General features: G+C 39.7%; 1 protein-coding gene across 2 annotated transcripts in view; it reads left to right on the top strand.

Moving 5' to 3' along the window:
• The window catches only part of uggt1 (UDP-glucose glycoprotein glucosyltransferase 1), a 96,352-nt gene extending 83,072 nt beyond the window's left edge, over positions 1 to 13,280 (top strand). For both annotated transcript variants that reach the window (XM_055646158.1, XM_055646159.1), the window contains 4 exons: positions 1,401 to 1,515; positions 8,036 to 8,152; positions 9,316 to 9,463; positions 12,171 to 13,280. In XM_055646158.1, coding sequence (XP_055502133.1) covers positions 1,401 to 1,515; positions 8,036 to 8,152; positions 9,316 to 9,463; positions 12,171 to 12,196 — 406 coding nt within the window. In that variant the 3' untranslated portion in view covers positions 12,197 to 13,280. The remainder of the gene's footprint in view (positions 1 to 1,400; positions 1,516 to 8,035; positions 8,153 to 9,315; positions 9,464 to 12,170) is intronic.
• Positions 13,281 to 16,607: the final 3,327 nt, after the last annotated feature.

Here is a 16,607-nt window from a genome sequence, read left to right on the forward strand (position 1 = left end):
TCAATGTCCCAGTGTGCAATCAATTCCTAATGGTATTTTTTGTGGGATAGTTAAAGAAGGAAAAGCATCCAACGTTTTTTAAAGGATGAAGCTAAAATGACTCTTATTTCAAGATGTTCCAACTCCTTGCTTAAATAAAGTGGACCTCCTGCTCTACTGTAGGAAATACAGTAGCCAATTTATACACAACATGCTCCCATAAGCACCATTGTAGTGATGCCCAGTTAATTTGTTCCTACAATATTGATGGAGGGATAAATATTGGCTAGGATACCAGGAATAGCTATTCTTCAAAATGGTGGCCATTTCATCTTTTATGTTCACTTGAAGTACACTGATGGTTTAATGTCCTATTTAAAAAAAAAAAAAACTGCAGTCCCTCATTTGCGCGATTTAAATGTGACTTTTGTGCTCAATTTCAGACAATGGAATTATCCAGCAGTATTTGCCAAATAGAAATAAAATAAAATGAAATGTTAGCAAATATGAATAAGTAATGAACAAAAAATAAAATAGGCATTTGCATCAGTCGTAAGCACCACAAATAAATCACACCCTAAACTACACAGCTTTCAAAAATAATTTAGTTCCTTTTGAGAAGGTAAACAAACATCACCACATGTTTTCAAACAATAAAGACTGGTTTTGAAACAATTATTTTTTTTCAAATAATTTGCTGTCAAAGTAAATGGTGTTCATTGTTATTGACCTGCCAGTATTGAAGCAATGCAAAGCAAGGGTAAATGTAAGGTTAAATGCCGCAATCCATGTTACTGTCAGATACTAATTGTTTCAGTATCTGCCTCATCGTTGAAGTTTATTAAAGATCTGAGCTTTCTGCATTTGTGCAATAGATAACCCACTGTGTGAAATCTTGTCCATCTATTAGTGACATGCAAATTATCTGGGGGTCACGATTTAGCTTCTACACATGGACTTTCAATACCACATTGTAAGATGTTAAAATTGTTATTTTGTTGCTCATTTTCATTTCCCTTTCTCAAACCAATCCCTTTATTTCCCCCTATCTGTACTAAATTCTACAATTCCTTCTCCATCTGTGCACTGTTAGTTTCATAGTCCTTTGGACTGTCTGGTTAAAGAGACACCTTGTTTCTGCTGGTCCCAGATGTAGTTTATTTTGCTATTGTGTTATCAGTGTACCCCGTTAAGCTCAATTGATCTCATAAAAAGATTGAAAATCTAAATGTGCAAGGAAAGTGTTGTTAATAGATGTCTCTGACCCACAATAAAATATGGGCCACTAAATCTTACTTCAGCTAATCTGACCAATAATTTAAAATATGTATTATGTGGCAGTAAAATGACTTGCGCTGTCATCAAGCCAACAGTGCTGTTACTTTAATATTGAAATCACTTTTATTGTCTTCTCTGTTTAGTGCCTTGTACGTAGTGGACTTGAAGAAATTCAGAAAGATTGCTGCTGGTGATCGACTCAGAGGACAATACCAGGGTCTCAGTCAGGACCCCAACAGCTTGTCCAATCTTGACCAGGTTTGTATCCTTGCTTTTATTGGTGTATTATTGGAGGCAACTTGCAGCACAGTTGTGGTGTACTCCAATGTTAATCCACTTAGTCATACACCAAAGAAGGGCAGCATGGTGACTCAACGCTAGAGTTGCTGCCTTCCATCGCCAGAGACCCGGGTTCAATCCTGACTGTGGGTGTTGCTTGTACGGAGTTTATCCGTTCTACCTGTGCCCATGTGGGTTTTTTCTGGACACACCGGTTTCCTCCCACACTCCAAAGACGTACAGGTTTGTAGGTTAATTGGCTTTGCTAAAGATTGTAAATTGCCCAGGTGTGTAGGATAGGGTCCCAAGGGGAATACTTGCTTTTGTTTTTGAAGCTAACTACTTAGAATTTTGAGAAATACATTATTGTTTGTGGACATGAAGGGAGGGCATGATTTTTTTTTGTCTAATTGTCCCATCAGCAAAATCTGAAAGTGCCACATTGGATAACTGCAGGATTTGGTATTCAATTACAGAATGATCACACTGGAATAGTAAGAAAGAGGACTTGGACACTAGCTCTTGTTATAATATGGTTTTATTCCCATGTGTGATTTAGTATTTCAGCCAAACACGTTTCTTCTTATTTAACCTCAGTAGCTTCTCTACAGGCTCGCCTGTTCCAGTTCTTACTCAATGCCCCCACATGAATTTCCACTTGGGAATGGCAATTAGTTTAAGGAGCAAAGTCTGAATTTTGTTTCTCCCCCGACATAATGAGACAATTGTTTAAAAAAAAAAATGCCCCTGCCAAGGCAATCAATCTCAGCAGAGACGAGGAAAAAATAATTCTATTTTTAATTAAATGTCTTGAGAAATGGATTTTTCTCCTAAATGTATCAAATTGTACAATTTTTAATTATAAACTAACAATGAGTAATTCCAGTTCACACACTGTAACACTTTGATGTAATACAACCTTTAATGCGATAGGCATTGTTTAATGTTTTTATATTAACCCACAAGTGTGTATATAAAAAAAGGTGGCCAAATCATTTTCTTTCTGGCTTATTGATATAAGCTTCAGCATGTTAGTTTCACAGCAATTCGTTTTTATTAATTTATATTAAAATCTTACCTCACATTTCTCTTGAGGAAATTAATGTTGAAAATGCATGTACTTCACTGGGCTTTTTTAATGGAAGAGCACTCCACTTGAAAGGTATCATTTGGTAGTTCATTTTCATAAATCATAATGAGATTTGTGCTACATCTAATTTTGAAGTCTGAACTGTTTCTCCAACTCTCCTGCCCTTATGTACAACCAAAAATTTTGCTCCATGGACAGAATCACATCTGTGACATGAAACTTGTATTTCTATCTGTGACAGAAAATAGACGCGCACCAGACCTGTATATCACACACCATTTTTGATTTTATTACTTCCGGCTCTCTGCCCTCTAAAGCAGGGGTCGGCAACTGTAATGAGTTGAGTCGTACGCACGGCAAGATATAACACATGTTTAGTAAAATCCACTTACAGCATTGGTCTGCAGGACATTATAGTAACTAGCAGCTACTCAGACTGAATTATGTAGGGAAGCTCTTGGTAATATAAATCGCATATTAGGCGGAGCAACTACTAACAAGCACTAAAATTGGTTAGTAGGAAATAACCAATTTACATCTTTCCTTGTAGAAACAAAATGAAGCATAGACACGTGGAAATATGGTGGCTAAACAATATAGTCGGAACTTTAATAACGCATATGGGGAAGTATAGATAGTTGCACAAAATCACCGTATCTAATGGGTGACCTACTGACCTGTCCGGCATGTGTGCGGTACGAAAATCCGCATCTCCTTTCACCGGTGAAGTGACCGGGGACCCACCAGGTTAAGGTGGTAAATAGGTGAGCTAGGCGCTGAGCGCCGTGGGGAGTCTGCGGGGGGCACAGTCTCTGACAGTGGAGCAGCCGGCCCGGTAGTGGGAGGGTACACAAAACGCAAAACCTCTGGATGCGGAGTCACAGGATGCGGTTCCTTCACTGGAAGGAGATGTTGACGGTTGCGTCTGTAAATGGCCCCGTCCACGCTAACCAGGTAGGAGGGGGAGAGAGAGAGCCCGAGACGGGAGCAGCTAGCCTTCCACCCAATAGCTACCCACCAACCACCACCTCCACCGGTTGCGCCTGTGCCGAAGGACACCGTGGCCGGCTGACGTGCGGGCCGGCAGGAGGCGCTGAGGTGGCGGCCTGTTCCGCTGCCGCCCGAGCAACTGAGTGAGTGAATGAGATGCTGGCATGATCCCCTACCCCCTCTTTCTCAACGCTCCTGCCCTCCCCGCAACTTTACCCTTGGCGGCCCAGCCAAGTTTGCTACTTTGTGCCAGCTCAGGCTGTGCTGACCCGGGCCAGACTCCCTACACGCTGTGGAAAGGAACTTCTCTACCCCCCCCCCCCCCCCCCCCCCCCCCCTCTTCCCACTTTACACCGTTCCGGGGTCGAAGTGGTGGCAGGCACTGCGGAGCAGTCGCTACGAGAGTGGCATGGCTCGGCCTATTCCACTCCACTTAAATTGTGTTAATCTTAAACACAATTTTAGATTAACATGCGCTTGGCGGCTCCGTCATTGCGGCCTCCAGGGCAGGCCTCCTTGCGTCACCGGGAGGTGCGGGAGATGATGGAAGTCTGCGGGCCGGATGATTACAGAAAAAAAAATACGCCTGTGGGTTGGATGTTTTCAGGTTATGGGCCGCATTCGGCCCGGGGGAGCATGTTGCCAGCCCCTGCTCTAATGCCTGTCGTTCCCCAGCCCCGCACAGCCCGATTTTATCTTTTCCCCAAAATCCACAAACAGAACTGTCCTGGCAGACCCATTGTTTGTCCTTGGTTATGTACCACCGATTAATTTCCAGGCCCCCACTCCCTCATCTTTACCATGGATGTTCAGTCACTCTACATCTCCATCCCCCACCAGGAAGGTCTTAAAGCCCTCCGTTTCTTCCTCGACCGCAGACCAACCAATTTCCATCTACCAATACTCTCTTCCGCCTAGCAGAGCAGGTCCTTACCATCCACAACTTCTCCTTCGCCTCCTCTCACTTCCTCCAAATCCAAGGCGTAGCTATGGACACTTGCATGAGCCCCAGCTATGCCTGCCTCTTTGTAGGGTACGTCAATAAAATTCCTGGAATAAATAAGAAGCCATAGCCTTGGGCAACCTGTTGAACAATTGAAGAATTTATTGATTGAGCCTGCTGGTGCCATTTAGTTCAGGCAATGCTGATTATATTGAGGTTAATTTAACAATTCAATCTTTCCATTACTGCAGTGGGTTTGGAGGACATGTGGATTATTGATAAATAATTGTTCATCTATTTTTAGTTAGGGAGTTAGTTCAATGCTCGAGACCCAACATAAGCCAGTTGAAAACTGATGCCCTAATACTTCAACACTATAATGATGGCAGCATGCCACAGATATGTCTTCAATGCAGGTTTCCATGGGCAGACCCATGCGCCCAGAATTTCCAGTCAATTAAATTTATCACATGCCTCCAAGAAACCTGCTCGGGAAGAATCAGCGGGCCTTGTTACATGAATCTCCCACGTTCCCTACATGATTTGCAATCAGGTGCCTTCTGTTGGGGATCCAGCGGCAGCAATAGCAAGTTAGCTGACCAGCAAGGCAGATTGTGAAAATGTTGACTGCAAACAAGGATTAAAATAATTTCATGTGTGTGATATTTTAACTTTTTTTCGATGAGGATCACAATTAATGCTGAAGGTGGATAATTATAAAATGTAAAATGTACATTAACAAATGGATTTTTAAAATTTCATGGAATTTTGTTGACATGGTATCACTAAAGTCTAAAGTAAAAGTTGGTGATGGCACATGGCATACTGTCTTCATAGGTTGGAGCATAGAATATCTAAATTGTGATGTTATGTTGAAACTTTACCAAAACACTCATTGTGCCACACTTAAAGCATTGTTCTGATCACCGTACTATAGAAATAATGTAATTGTGTTGGAAAGAGTGCAGAGAAGTTTGAGCAGTGTGTTGCATGCATTGGAGGTCTTCAGTTATTTGCGGAGGTGAGATAGAACAGCTTGTTTTCCCTGGATTGAAAGAGGCTGAAGGATGACCTGATTACACTATAAAAGATTATGAAGGCACATTGATAGGCTAGATACTCAAAACTATTTCCCATGATAAGGATATCAGAAAAAAACAAGAATACAGCGATTTAAGGTGAGAGGAAGGAGTGTTAAAGTGATTGATTTGTGAAATGTAGTTCTAGAGGAGGTGGATGAATTGTTTACAGTTACTACAGTTAAGAGCCAAGTAGATAACTTAAATAGTCAAGGCTCAATGTGGCGAAAATGGAATGAACAAAATCGCATTAATGTAATGGGCCATAGGGGCTGTTTCCGGCTCTACAATTTTTGGAATAATTACATGGAAATTATTACTATTGCAGGAGAATTAAGTTACACATCTATACATTATTAAAACTCTCTGCTTGTTTGTTTGTATGCGTGAGCATGCATGATGTTTCAAAACCCCGCCAAAACGGTACACGATAGCGCTACAATTTTTGGCCCACCTTACTCACCATTGTTCTGGGATGTAAATGAAAAGATGTTATATTTTACAAGTTATTGTCATTTTAAACTTTAAAAAAATCACTTTTCAAACCCCTTTTCCACTTGTCCTGCCTGTCAGCCGTGTTCAACATCACAATGGCGTCACAATGGGATCCCGAATCTCATTTACATAAAACATCGCAATAAAAAATAATTCAGTTTCAATCTAATTCTTCCGTTTTCATTAATAGCTAACATTGTGTTTAGGTTATTTTAAAGAAAAATTGTGGTTTTCATTGTGGGGGTGGGATAGTGGGGAAGTTTTTTGTTTTTTTTTAATCACGATTTTCATTGTGGGCGGGGTGGGATAGGGAGGAGTGGGGGAGCAGGGGGATAAAGGGAAAGGAGGGGAGGGGAAAGTGGGGGAGGTGAGGAGGGGGATAGAGGGAGAGGAGGGGGAGGTAGGGAGTGGGGGGTAGAGGAGGGCGGTGGGGGAGACAATACTTTGGATTGGGCTCTTCTGACTAATTGTAGAAGGGGGTGAAAGCTGAAAAAGAGAGGTGTGGGTGGGACAAAACCGGACAAGGGTCCTGACCCATAAACATGGCCTATCCATGTTCTCCAGAGATGCTGTCTGACCTGTTGAGTTACTCAATCACTTTCTGGCTCTCCTGGCAAATAAAAGGATGACACGGCTGAGGAGGGGTTTGCTTGGCAGAAGGGTGGAGTAGGTGACAAAAGTTAGAGAAAGAGACAAAACGGTGTCCGTTAAGGAGTGAAGTGGTGCGAAATGTAAAGTCAGAGGGAGATGTGGATGGAAGGGGAAAGTGGGGGGGGGGGGTTTATAAAAGGGAAACGGGGAACTCTGGAATGGGATAGGTGTTTTATTTAGGAGGGGAAATAAGCAAGGTGACAGGGGGTAGACTGGGGATGCATGGGAGATGATAGGAGAACTGTATCCACACCAGGGTGATTGGTGACCATAGGAAAGAGAGGAGGATTGGGGGTTACTACATGACAAAAAAAAAAAAGGCCTGCAGCAGCGGGGAGTGACTGAGGGCCAGAATATACTGGCACATGGCAGAGAGTGCATGGAGAGAGAACTGATGAGAGTAGCAGGGGTGGGTGGATACCACCCTTCCACCTATACGCCACCCTCTGACTTTACATTTCACGCCTCTTCTTCTCTCCTGACATCCTTTAGTCTCCTTTTCAATCTAGCCTTTGTCAATCTGCCAAACAACCCCACCCCTCACATACCCACTTATCACCAGTGGTAAGTCCCCTGGGAGGAAAAAATGATTATTTGTTGGTTAGCTACCAAAATTGGAAAATTCAAGTTCATACTATTAGGTTGTAGGCTACCCAGACAGAATATGGGGTGCTGTTCCTACAGTTTCTGGTGTTGCCATTCTCTGGTAATGGAGAATGCCCAAGATGAAAAGGTCAGTATGGAATGGGAAGGCAAGTTTAAAATAGTCAGCAACCAGGAGATCCAGCAGGTCTTGGCATTAAAAACATTGGCTAATAAAATCAAATCCAGTTGTTTTAATGTAGATGAAAAGGATAACTAAGAAAAGAGGGGTGTTTATTTGGGACCAAAACGATGATGTGTTGAGGAAGGGAACGTGGATGAGTTTCTGGATGAATACCTTGTGACTGTCAGCACAGAATAGGCGAACAATGTTTGTGTTCTCAGATAGCCTTTTGTAATAATGTTAAATTTCAAAATCGCAAAGGTTAACTGAAGAAAGCACGGTTTGGAGTGATGACTGGTATGCTTTTAGTCACGCTGTGCAACTTTTCCGTGGGTAACAGCAGATTTTCTTTATAGTGTAAACAAAGTTAAATCAAAGTATTCTTAATTAATGGGGCTTATTAATTTAAAGATGTGGAAATCCATAATAATCAACAACTGCTTAAAATTATTTACTTTGTTTTTCCTGTTAAATGTGTTTTACAGGATCTGCCTAACAACATGATCCATCAAGTGCCTATTAAATCCCTTCCACAATACTGGCTGTGGTGTGAGACATGGTGTGATGAAGCATCCAAGAAGAAAGCTAAAACTATTGATTTGGTAGGTGCACAAGAGAATATCTGCTGCTCACTGAAACACCAGAATTAATCCTTTCATAACAGATCCAGATTTAATCGAAAATTGGTTAATTTCTGCCAAGATCTTTTTATAAAGATCAGTGTACCATGATGCACCATGTATGAATGTGTGTGCTGTCAATACTTGAAACAAAGAATTTGTAGAGAATTCCTCAAAAGCCCACAAGGTTGTTGTGGAGGTAAATACGGTTTTGGATACATTGCCTGAGAAACTAAATCTAAAACAAACGTTTCAGTTATCTTTCCCTTGATTATGTCACACCTTGAAGACTGAATATAGTATTCCACTGTAGTCCCATCAAATGGGGAGAGGGTTAATAGACTGATGGCACTTTAAGAACTCCGTTACCAGAAAAGACGAAAAGAATTAAAACATTTTTTAAATATTCTCAACATTAGGTAGATATTACTGAAGTTTTTAAATGGTGGAAGAATTTGAAAGTGGCATGATTGGATTGGAGACAAAGCCAATTATTAGCGTAAAACGTATGTTTTGTGTTTTTTTTTGGCATTTCCTGTTACACAAGGGATAGCACCTGATTCATTGAGTTTTTCACATAGTGGAGCATCATACTGAAAGGGCGGGCTTACATCCTGAAATAGATGCATATTATGTCTATTAAGAGGAGGCCAGTGTACAATATAAATGTTTGCATGGACGTGTCAGTAGATAAACCCATTTGAGACTGTTCCCATACTGCCAAACCAGTGCAACAAGTTGCAGGCACACAGGGGTAGAACTGCTGCCTCATAGTTCCAGTGACCCGAGTTCAATCCTGGCCTTGGGTAACTGTCTGCGTGGATTTGCACGTTTTCCCTGTGACCGTGGATTTCCCTTGGGTGCTCCGGTTTCCTTCCCCACGCTAAAAACTTGCAGGTTGGTACATTAATTGGCCCATTGGTTCCAATGTGTAGCTGAGTAGTAAATCTGGGGAGTAGTTGATGGGAATGTGAGGAGAATAAAATAGGTATGGGTCGGATTTGTGTAAAATTGGGTTTTTGATGGTCACATCCTATATGTCTATGTGAGCGAATTTCATTAATTTAATTAAATTCCTTATTGTATTTTTGGTTCTTTATCATTACGTAAAATTCTTGTGACCAACATTTATTATGACTTTTCAGTGCAATAACCCAATGACTAAAGAGCCCAAACTGGATGCAGCTATGAGAATTGTTCCTGAATGGCAGGAGTATGATCAAGAGCTTAAACAGTTCCAGAAATTCTTTCAAGAGGAAAAATTTAATGGACAGACTCATACCAGAACAGAAGGTGAGGCTGGTATGCACTTTAACATATAAAAACCTTTTCAAAATTAGTGAAACAATTTAGAGTCAGTACGTACATTCTAGAAAGAACATTAAAATAATAACTTTTAATAATTTGTGAAGGAAGGAACTACAGATGCTGGTTTATACTGAAGATAACTCAGTGGGTCAGGCAGCATCAAACTGTCTGACTTGCTGAGTCACTCAAGCACTTTTTCTATTTTTAATAATTTACAACTTCTGTTCTCGTTTAAAAGTAAGTATTCATGACTAAGTCTCAAAATGTATTTTTGGTAGTTCTCACTCAAATAAGCATGAACTAAATTGAAGGCATATATTAAAATTAGATTGGCTTTGAGTCAAATGTTAGGGTTAACTTTCCAATACATAAAAACAATCCTTCCTCTCTACCATCTGGGAACCCAAAGAGCTCTTCCAGGACAGACAAAAATTCTCACGCATCTCCTCCAACCTCATCTAAAGCATTTGGTGCTCCTGATGTGACTTCCACTGCATTGGCGAGATGAGTGTAGACTGGGCGACCATTCAGAGGAACACCGGTCCTCTGTCTGCAAGAACCATCCAGACCTCTGGGTAGCAAACGTTTCAGCTCCCTTGCAATTCCCACGTTGGCCTGCCAGTCTTCAGCCTTCTCCACTGTCAGGAAGAAGCCAAACACAATATATTATTCCACCAGCGTATTCCACAATGCAGAGTATAGACATTGATTTTCCCAATTTCAGGTATTCGCATTGGTTTATTGTTTTGACTTGTATCGAGATACAGTGAAAAACTATTTGTATGATTGCTATTCAGTCAAATTATACTATGCTGGAGTACAATCAAGCCATACAAGCACAACTGGTAGTACAAAGAGAAAAATTCCAGGGGGTAAAATGTTGGAGCATTACAATTACAGAGATAGTGCAGATTTTTTTAAAAAGTGCATGCGCTGCAATGAGGTAGGTTGGGAGATCGAGACTATACCCTTAGCTTATGAAATAGCCGTTCAGTAGTTTGATAACAGTGGGAAAGAAGCTGTTCCTGAATTGAGACATAAAGTGCTGTCTTAACTCAGCAAGGTCAGGCAGCATCTCTGGAGGACATGGATAGGTGATGTTATGGGTCGGGATCCTTTTCCTGACTGAGTTAGTCCTCCAATTTGTGTCTGTTTTTGTAAACCAGCATCTCCAGTTCCTTGTGTCTCCTGTTTCTGAATCTGACGGCACATGATTTCAAGCTTTTGTGTCTTTTGCCCGATGGGAGAGGGGAGGTGCAAATGACCATGGTGAAAATGGTCCTTGATTATGTTGGCTACTTTCCCGAGGCAGCATGAACATGGAACATAGAAAAATACAGCATAGAAATAAGCCCTTCAGTCCACAATGTGTGTGCAGAACATGATGCCAAGACCAATGTTATCTGTCTGCATATAATCGTGTCATCCCATTCCCTTCACATCCATGTGCCAATTCAAAAGTCTCTTAAATGCCACTATCTTATCTCCACCGCCACCCCTGGCAGTGCTCCAGGCACTCGCCACATATATAAACAATTTGCCCCACACATCTCCATTTACCTTTGCCCTTCTCACCTTGTAGCTATCCCCTCTAGTATTTGATAATGCCGTCCTGCGGAAAAAGTTCTGACTGTCTACCTTTTTTTAAATGCCTCTCATAATTTTATATACCTCTATCAGGCTTCCCATCAACCTCAGTCCCAATGCAGAGTTACAACCCAAATGTCTACAAAATTTTACCAGCACTTCGTTTTTTTTTTGCTCCAAATTCCAGCATCTGCTGGGTCTCTTGTCTCTGCATATAAATATGTTCCAGACTCATCACAGGGAATTATAGCACTCGGTTAGATTCACTGACAGTTGGTTAACTACATATTAGTCTACTCTTCCAGATCTTGACATGTTTGATTCAGAAAGCAGACATTAGCAGTGTGAATGTTTACAGCAGGGGATGCACATGCTTTGATGAAAATTGTACTTGCAAGGCATTCAGAAAAACTGATGATAAAAAATACTAAGCCATAAGGTTATAAGGAATTAAAATCAACATGTGCATGTTCCATACCAAAGGTTTTATATCACAATTGTTTTTTCACATTAGTAAACAATGACAGTTTTTTTCTAAATGTGAAAAATGACCTTTGTGCATAATGGTTAGATTTCTTGTCTGAACATTTGTAACCCATCCAAAAGTGTAATACATTTACTGGTGGTTGCCTGCAGCAAAATAACAAATTACCTGTCCTGTTATATATAAAACTTTGAAAGTATGTATAAATCAAGGAAATTCAGTGTGGCAAGGAGAGTTCCTGGGAAGGCATTCTAGATACGAATCTCAATTGAGATTTACACAATATGCTGGAGTAATTCAGCGGGACACGTAACATTTCTGGAGAGAAGGAATGGGAGCCATTCTTTCTCTCCAGAGATGCTGCCTGTCATCCATTCCTTCTCTCCAGAGATGCTGCCTGTCCCACTGAGTTAATCCAGCACTTTGTGTCTTATCTTCGGTGTAAGCCAACGTCTGCAGTTCCTTCCTACACATGGATTGAGACTTAACTGCGAAGCGAGAATCATTGTGGAAACAGGCAGTGTGATGATATTCTGTTGGATTCATTTTCATCATGGATATAAGCATTTTAGTCTCATGAGTTGCTGAGCGCTAACCTTTGGCATCTCTTTCCTTTTGCAGGTCATGACCCACATACTGAGCTTTAAGCTGTGAATGTGAGACCAGTTTAACTCTGTTCAAGGAGTTGTTCTTTTTTTCTTCCTGAATGAAATATTCAAGTACGGCAACGATCCAAGACTGGAATGAGAATGTACTGTTGGTGTTGGTTTTAAAAAAAAAAAGTATAAATGGGGTTCAGTTCTGTAGACAGGTAAAACAATGGGAATGCAAGCATCATTGGAAAATGTATAGTATTCACCTCAGGGACAAAGAAAATCATGCAAAATTTGACTGTTTCCACATGTTTGTCGAAAGGGGGTATAGGACAGAAAGGAATCACAAGGATGATCTAAATTCCCAATAATAAAATCACACAATCATTCAGTTTGTTGATTTTCATATTCCTGTACTCAAATTATCTTGGTTAGTCAGTGCTATGTTCATGTGGCTTATAATTAATTTACCCTCCCTTCCCCCAACCCATGCAAACATGCGCTATGGGATGTTAAATTGAGGTATAGGTTGATTACTTTGTTCGTTTTTTTACTATTGAAAACAGTTCTGCTCTGGAAGGTGTGAAATGCAGCTCAAACAGTGTTTAATGTATACATTTTAGAATGTGGAGCTTATTGGTAATGTAGTATTTGTTGCTTTCTGTCTTACAATCGAGAATATTTTCCAGACCCAAAAGGCATACAATGGAAGGCTTCAGTTTGTGTAATTCCAGTCTAATTTTCACAGTGCAAGCACTCAATACGTGCAAGTTTGCTCTTGTATTTTTCCAGCACAATCAGCAGTCAAATTATTGTCTCCATAAATGGCTTAAAGTGCCCTTCATTGCACAAATCACTGCTCCTATGATGCATACGTGTTTGCATTTAGTGCTCTCTGGATTTTTTGTTTGTTAACCCCACTTCATGGCAGTGTAACTGGGGGAGAGAATTCTTTATTTATGCTTGAAAAGAATTACATGGAAGCAGCTGTTTATATCATCACTGTAATAGACTGATAAGTCCAAGGGTAGAATATTGCTATGTCGGCAATACAATTTATGGAAGGAATTTCTTATGTTTCACTGTAGAGAATATCACCTGAAGCTAGTGGACAAACCTGAACTGGTTTACTTTAAAATATATATATATATATTTTTGGCCCAAGTCTGAAATTTGCTGCCATTGAATACCATTTCAATAATAGAACATGAACTATTCACCATGGCCTTGAGGTTTGACATTGTTTCAAATGCATTTCCATAATTATGTGCTTCAGTGAAGCATGGATATTTCTGATGCAAAAATGTACAGAAGCTGAACTGTACACGTTCAATACCCTCCCCGATGTAAAACATTAACTGAAGCATTCCTTAATTACATAATGTGGTGTTGACTGCCACTTATAATAATCATTCTTTTTGTTTTGATAATTTTTGCACTCTGCGTTGTGTGTTGCAATTGTTTTCCTATACTGTAAAGGGAAGAGACTCTGCATGTTGGAGGTTGAATCCAAGAGCCTGAAACTTTGAGAAGATAGCATATTAATGGACAAGTGTTTCAAAAATTAGTCTACATTAGCTTCTGAATGATGTGCTGACTGGGTCTAAACTATACAGATAATGTAAAAACCTGGGGGTAGACTGGTATCACCAGCAGGAGCGTACATTTTTTTTACTGCTGTGAGCAAATTGTGGTTCTTGTTCAAAGCTGTATTTTTATGTTGCTCAAAGGAGATGACTGAGAAATCTTAGTAGGTGCGAGTCAGAATTTAAAACTAACCATTGTACTGAAGGAAGCTAGTATGGGAAGTAGTAATGTTACACATTTCTGCAGTAACTGTGTCCACAGGGAAAGTTACTAAGCTCATTAAAAATCGAGATACTTCAAATCATATTCAATAAGAAGTGTGCAACATCCAGGTGATTGAAAAGCTTATGGGTGGACTGAGTAGACTGGATATGAAACATACCAAAAATTGACCTGCCTCTAATGTTTTTTGGTCTCAAGCACATATTATAGCAGAAGGATCTGTCCAGTCTATGCCAGTGCTATCGCATAGATTTTTCTCAAAGTTGAGATGTTCCATTCATGAATAAATAGCAACGTTTAAATGCTGCATTTTTTTTTGGCTGTTGTCCTTTCAGGATTCTACAGCTGAAATGTGAACTTTGGTATATTTATGATTCTGAATTTTGGTTTTGGAAAAGCTTTTTCAATGTTTTGTATGATTGCAAGACTGTTAATTGTAATGTGTAAAATACAAATCAACCTCTTTCTCTTCTACAGCAACATACATGCTAGATTTTATTCCTTAACTTTGAGCAGTGTGAGAGGGAGACATGTAAATTCGGTAGCCTACAAAATCCCACCCTTCCTCTGAAATTTCTGAAACACTTCCTGTCTAAATACATGGAAAGTTTCACCATATGTCCTTTTCACTCTGCTGACCAACTGGTGACTTGTAAATATATTTTCCTAAATTTTCTACCATCAACGAGATGTTTGCTTAAATCCAAAGCAGATTAATATAATCTTTAGGAGATTTGCAGTGACCCACACTGAATATTTTTTTTGACAGATTGTGATATGTTTCACTTACCTTGCGCCTACAATAGCCCATCGCTTTTGTCTTGCTTTTAAAAACAAGAAAAGATTTAGGATCTCCAATTCCTCCAGAACAGACAATTTAATTCAGTTATTCAGTGGTATTTTAGGACCATGTCTTTTTTAGTTATTAGCTGAGAGTCCCTTGAGCTTGTCTCTTGAGTTGTGATTAGCAACACTGATGTAGAATTTTGAAAGCAATTGAAATGATGACACAAAACACTGATATCAACATTTGTTTTAAACCGTGAACTCAATTGGTTAATTTGGGGTTGTAGAGTAAAAAAAACGATTGGGATTTTTAAAATGACCAGTGTAATGAAATATTGTTAATTTTTTATCACCATGCATTTTATTGATGTATATTGGGAAGAAATTAAAGAGCATCATATACTGATAAGGGGGAACAAATATATTTTAATTCTGCAATCTAGAAACAACATGGGTAAGGAAATTGTTTAATGTGTAATACAACATATTTTATTTGAGATGTACCTAAATTATAATTCTGTTATCATGGGCAGCAGAACAAAAGGGCAGAAGTTTACTTTAGTGAAAAAGAAATTAACATAATCTGCTTGGTGATAACCAAAAGTTTTGAGGAGATCAATATCTGGTTCAACCTGAGGCTTAGTGTGTGAACTATCGAAATTGCACCGTACTTGAAATATTACCTGTTAACGAGTTTTCATAAGAATTTGAAGTGGAATGAGTAACAAAATCAGTGCTAGACAAGAATATGTGTCAAATGTTGGAGCATTCTCTTGGGCATTCATAGCATTAATTGATTCATTGGGATCTATTGTAACTGTAACTTTTTTTTCTGTTGTGTCTGCTATAAAGGGATTTTCTTATTTTTTCCATTTGTTTTTTCTTGTGCTTCATTTGTTTCCATCTCTCACATGCTGACCTACAGTACACCTCACAAAGTAAAGACTGAAAAGGGGTCTTGACCAGAAACGTCACAGATTCATTTTCTCAGGTGCTGCCTGACCCGCTGAGTTACTCCAGGTTTTTGTGTCTACCTTCGGTTAAAACCAGCATCTGCAGTTCCTTCCTACATATTTTGTCTGCTCCATTGCAATATTTCCTCAAGGTATGCCTATTTTGACGAAGTTCTCCTGGAATCTGAAGTAGGGTCTCGACCTAAAATATCACCTATTCCTTTTCTCCAGAGATGCTGTTTGACCTGCTGTTACTTCCGCTTTTTGTGTCTATCTTGTGACAAGAAAAATAAACCAGACTTCAGTGATGCACATTGTGTATGTGCACAGTTTGCACAGATTTCAATTGATCCCCTAAGTGTAATAAAAATATATCGGCAAATATAAAACAAACTGATGGAAGAACTCTGTGTTTCCGTAGTGAGATGTGTGTACAACCTGGAATTTCAAATGCCATCCAATGGTTTGATGAATTTTCCGCTGTCTTTAGTAACATCCATGATCACAGATTCTGAAAATGAAATGTTTTGCATAGTTGCAGAAGATCGTGCTTCCGACTCAAAGGTATTACTGTTAGATTTACTATGTTTTCTCTGGCTTGCCATGAAAGAAAGGGGAGGAAAATGGGTTTCATCTGAATAACCAATGCAGCTCCAGAGTGTCACAAATGGCTTTACTGACAGTTTACTCACCACGGCAATATAAGCAACCAATTTGCTCTCACTAAGGCCCCACAGTTTGATAATGATGAGGTAAAATATTTCAATCCTATTGAGGAATTGGTCAACATGTTGGAGCTAATTTAAAATAACACCAGGAATCTTCAATGTCCACCTGAGATGTTGTCCATTTGTCCATCTCGACTTTGTGAAAACTTTTATTTCTTTAGTGTGTTCATTACCTTTACAACTGGTTGC

The sequence above is a fragment of the Leucoraja erinacea genome, chromosome 14 (genome assembly GCF_028641065.1).
Source record: "Leucoraja erinacea ecotype New England chromosome 14, Leri_hhj_1, whole genome shotgun sequence".
Classification (NCBI taxonomy): domain Eukaryota; kingdom Metazoa; phylum Chordata; class Chondrichthyes; order Rajiformes; family Rajidae; genus Leucoraja; species Leucoraja erinaceus.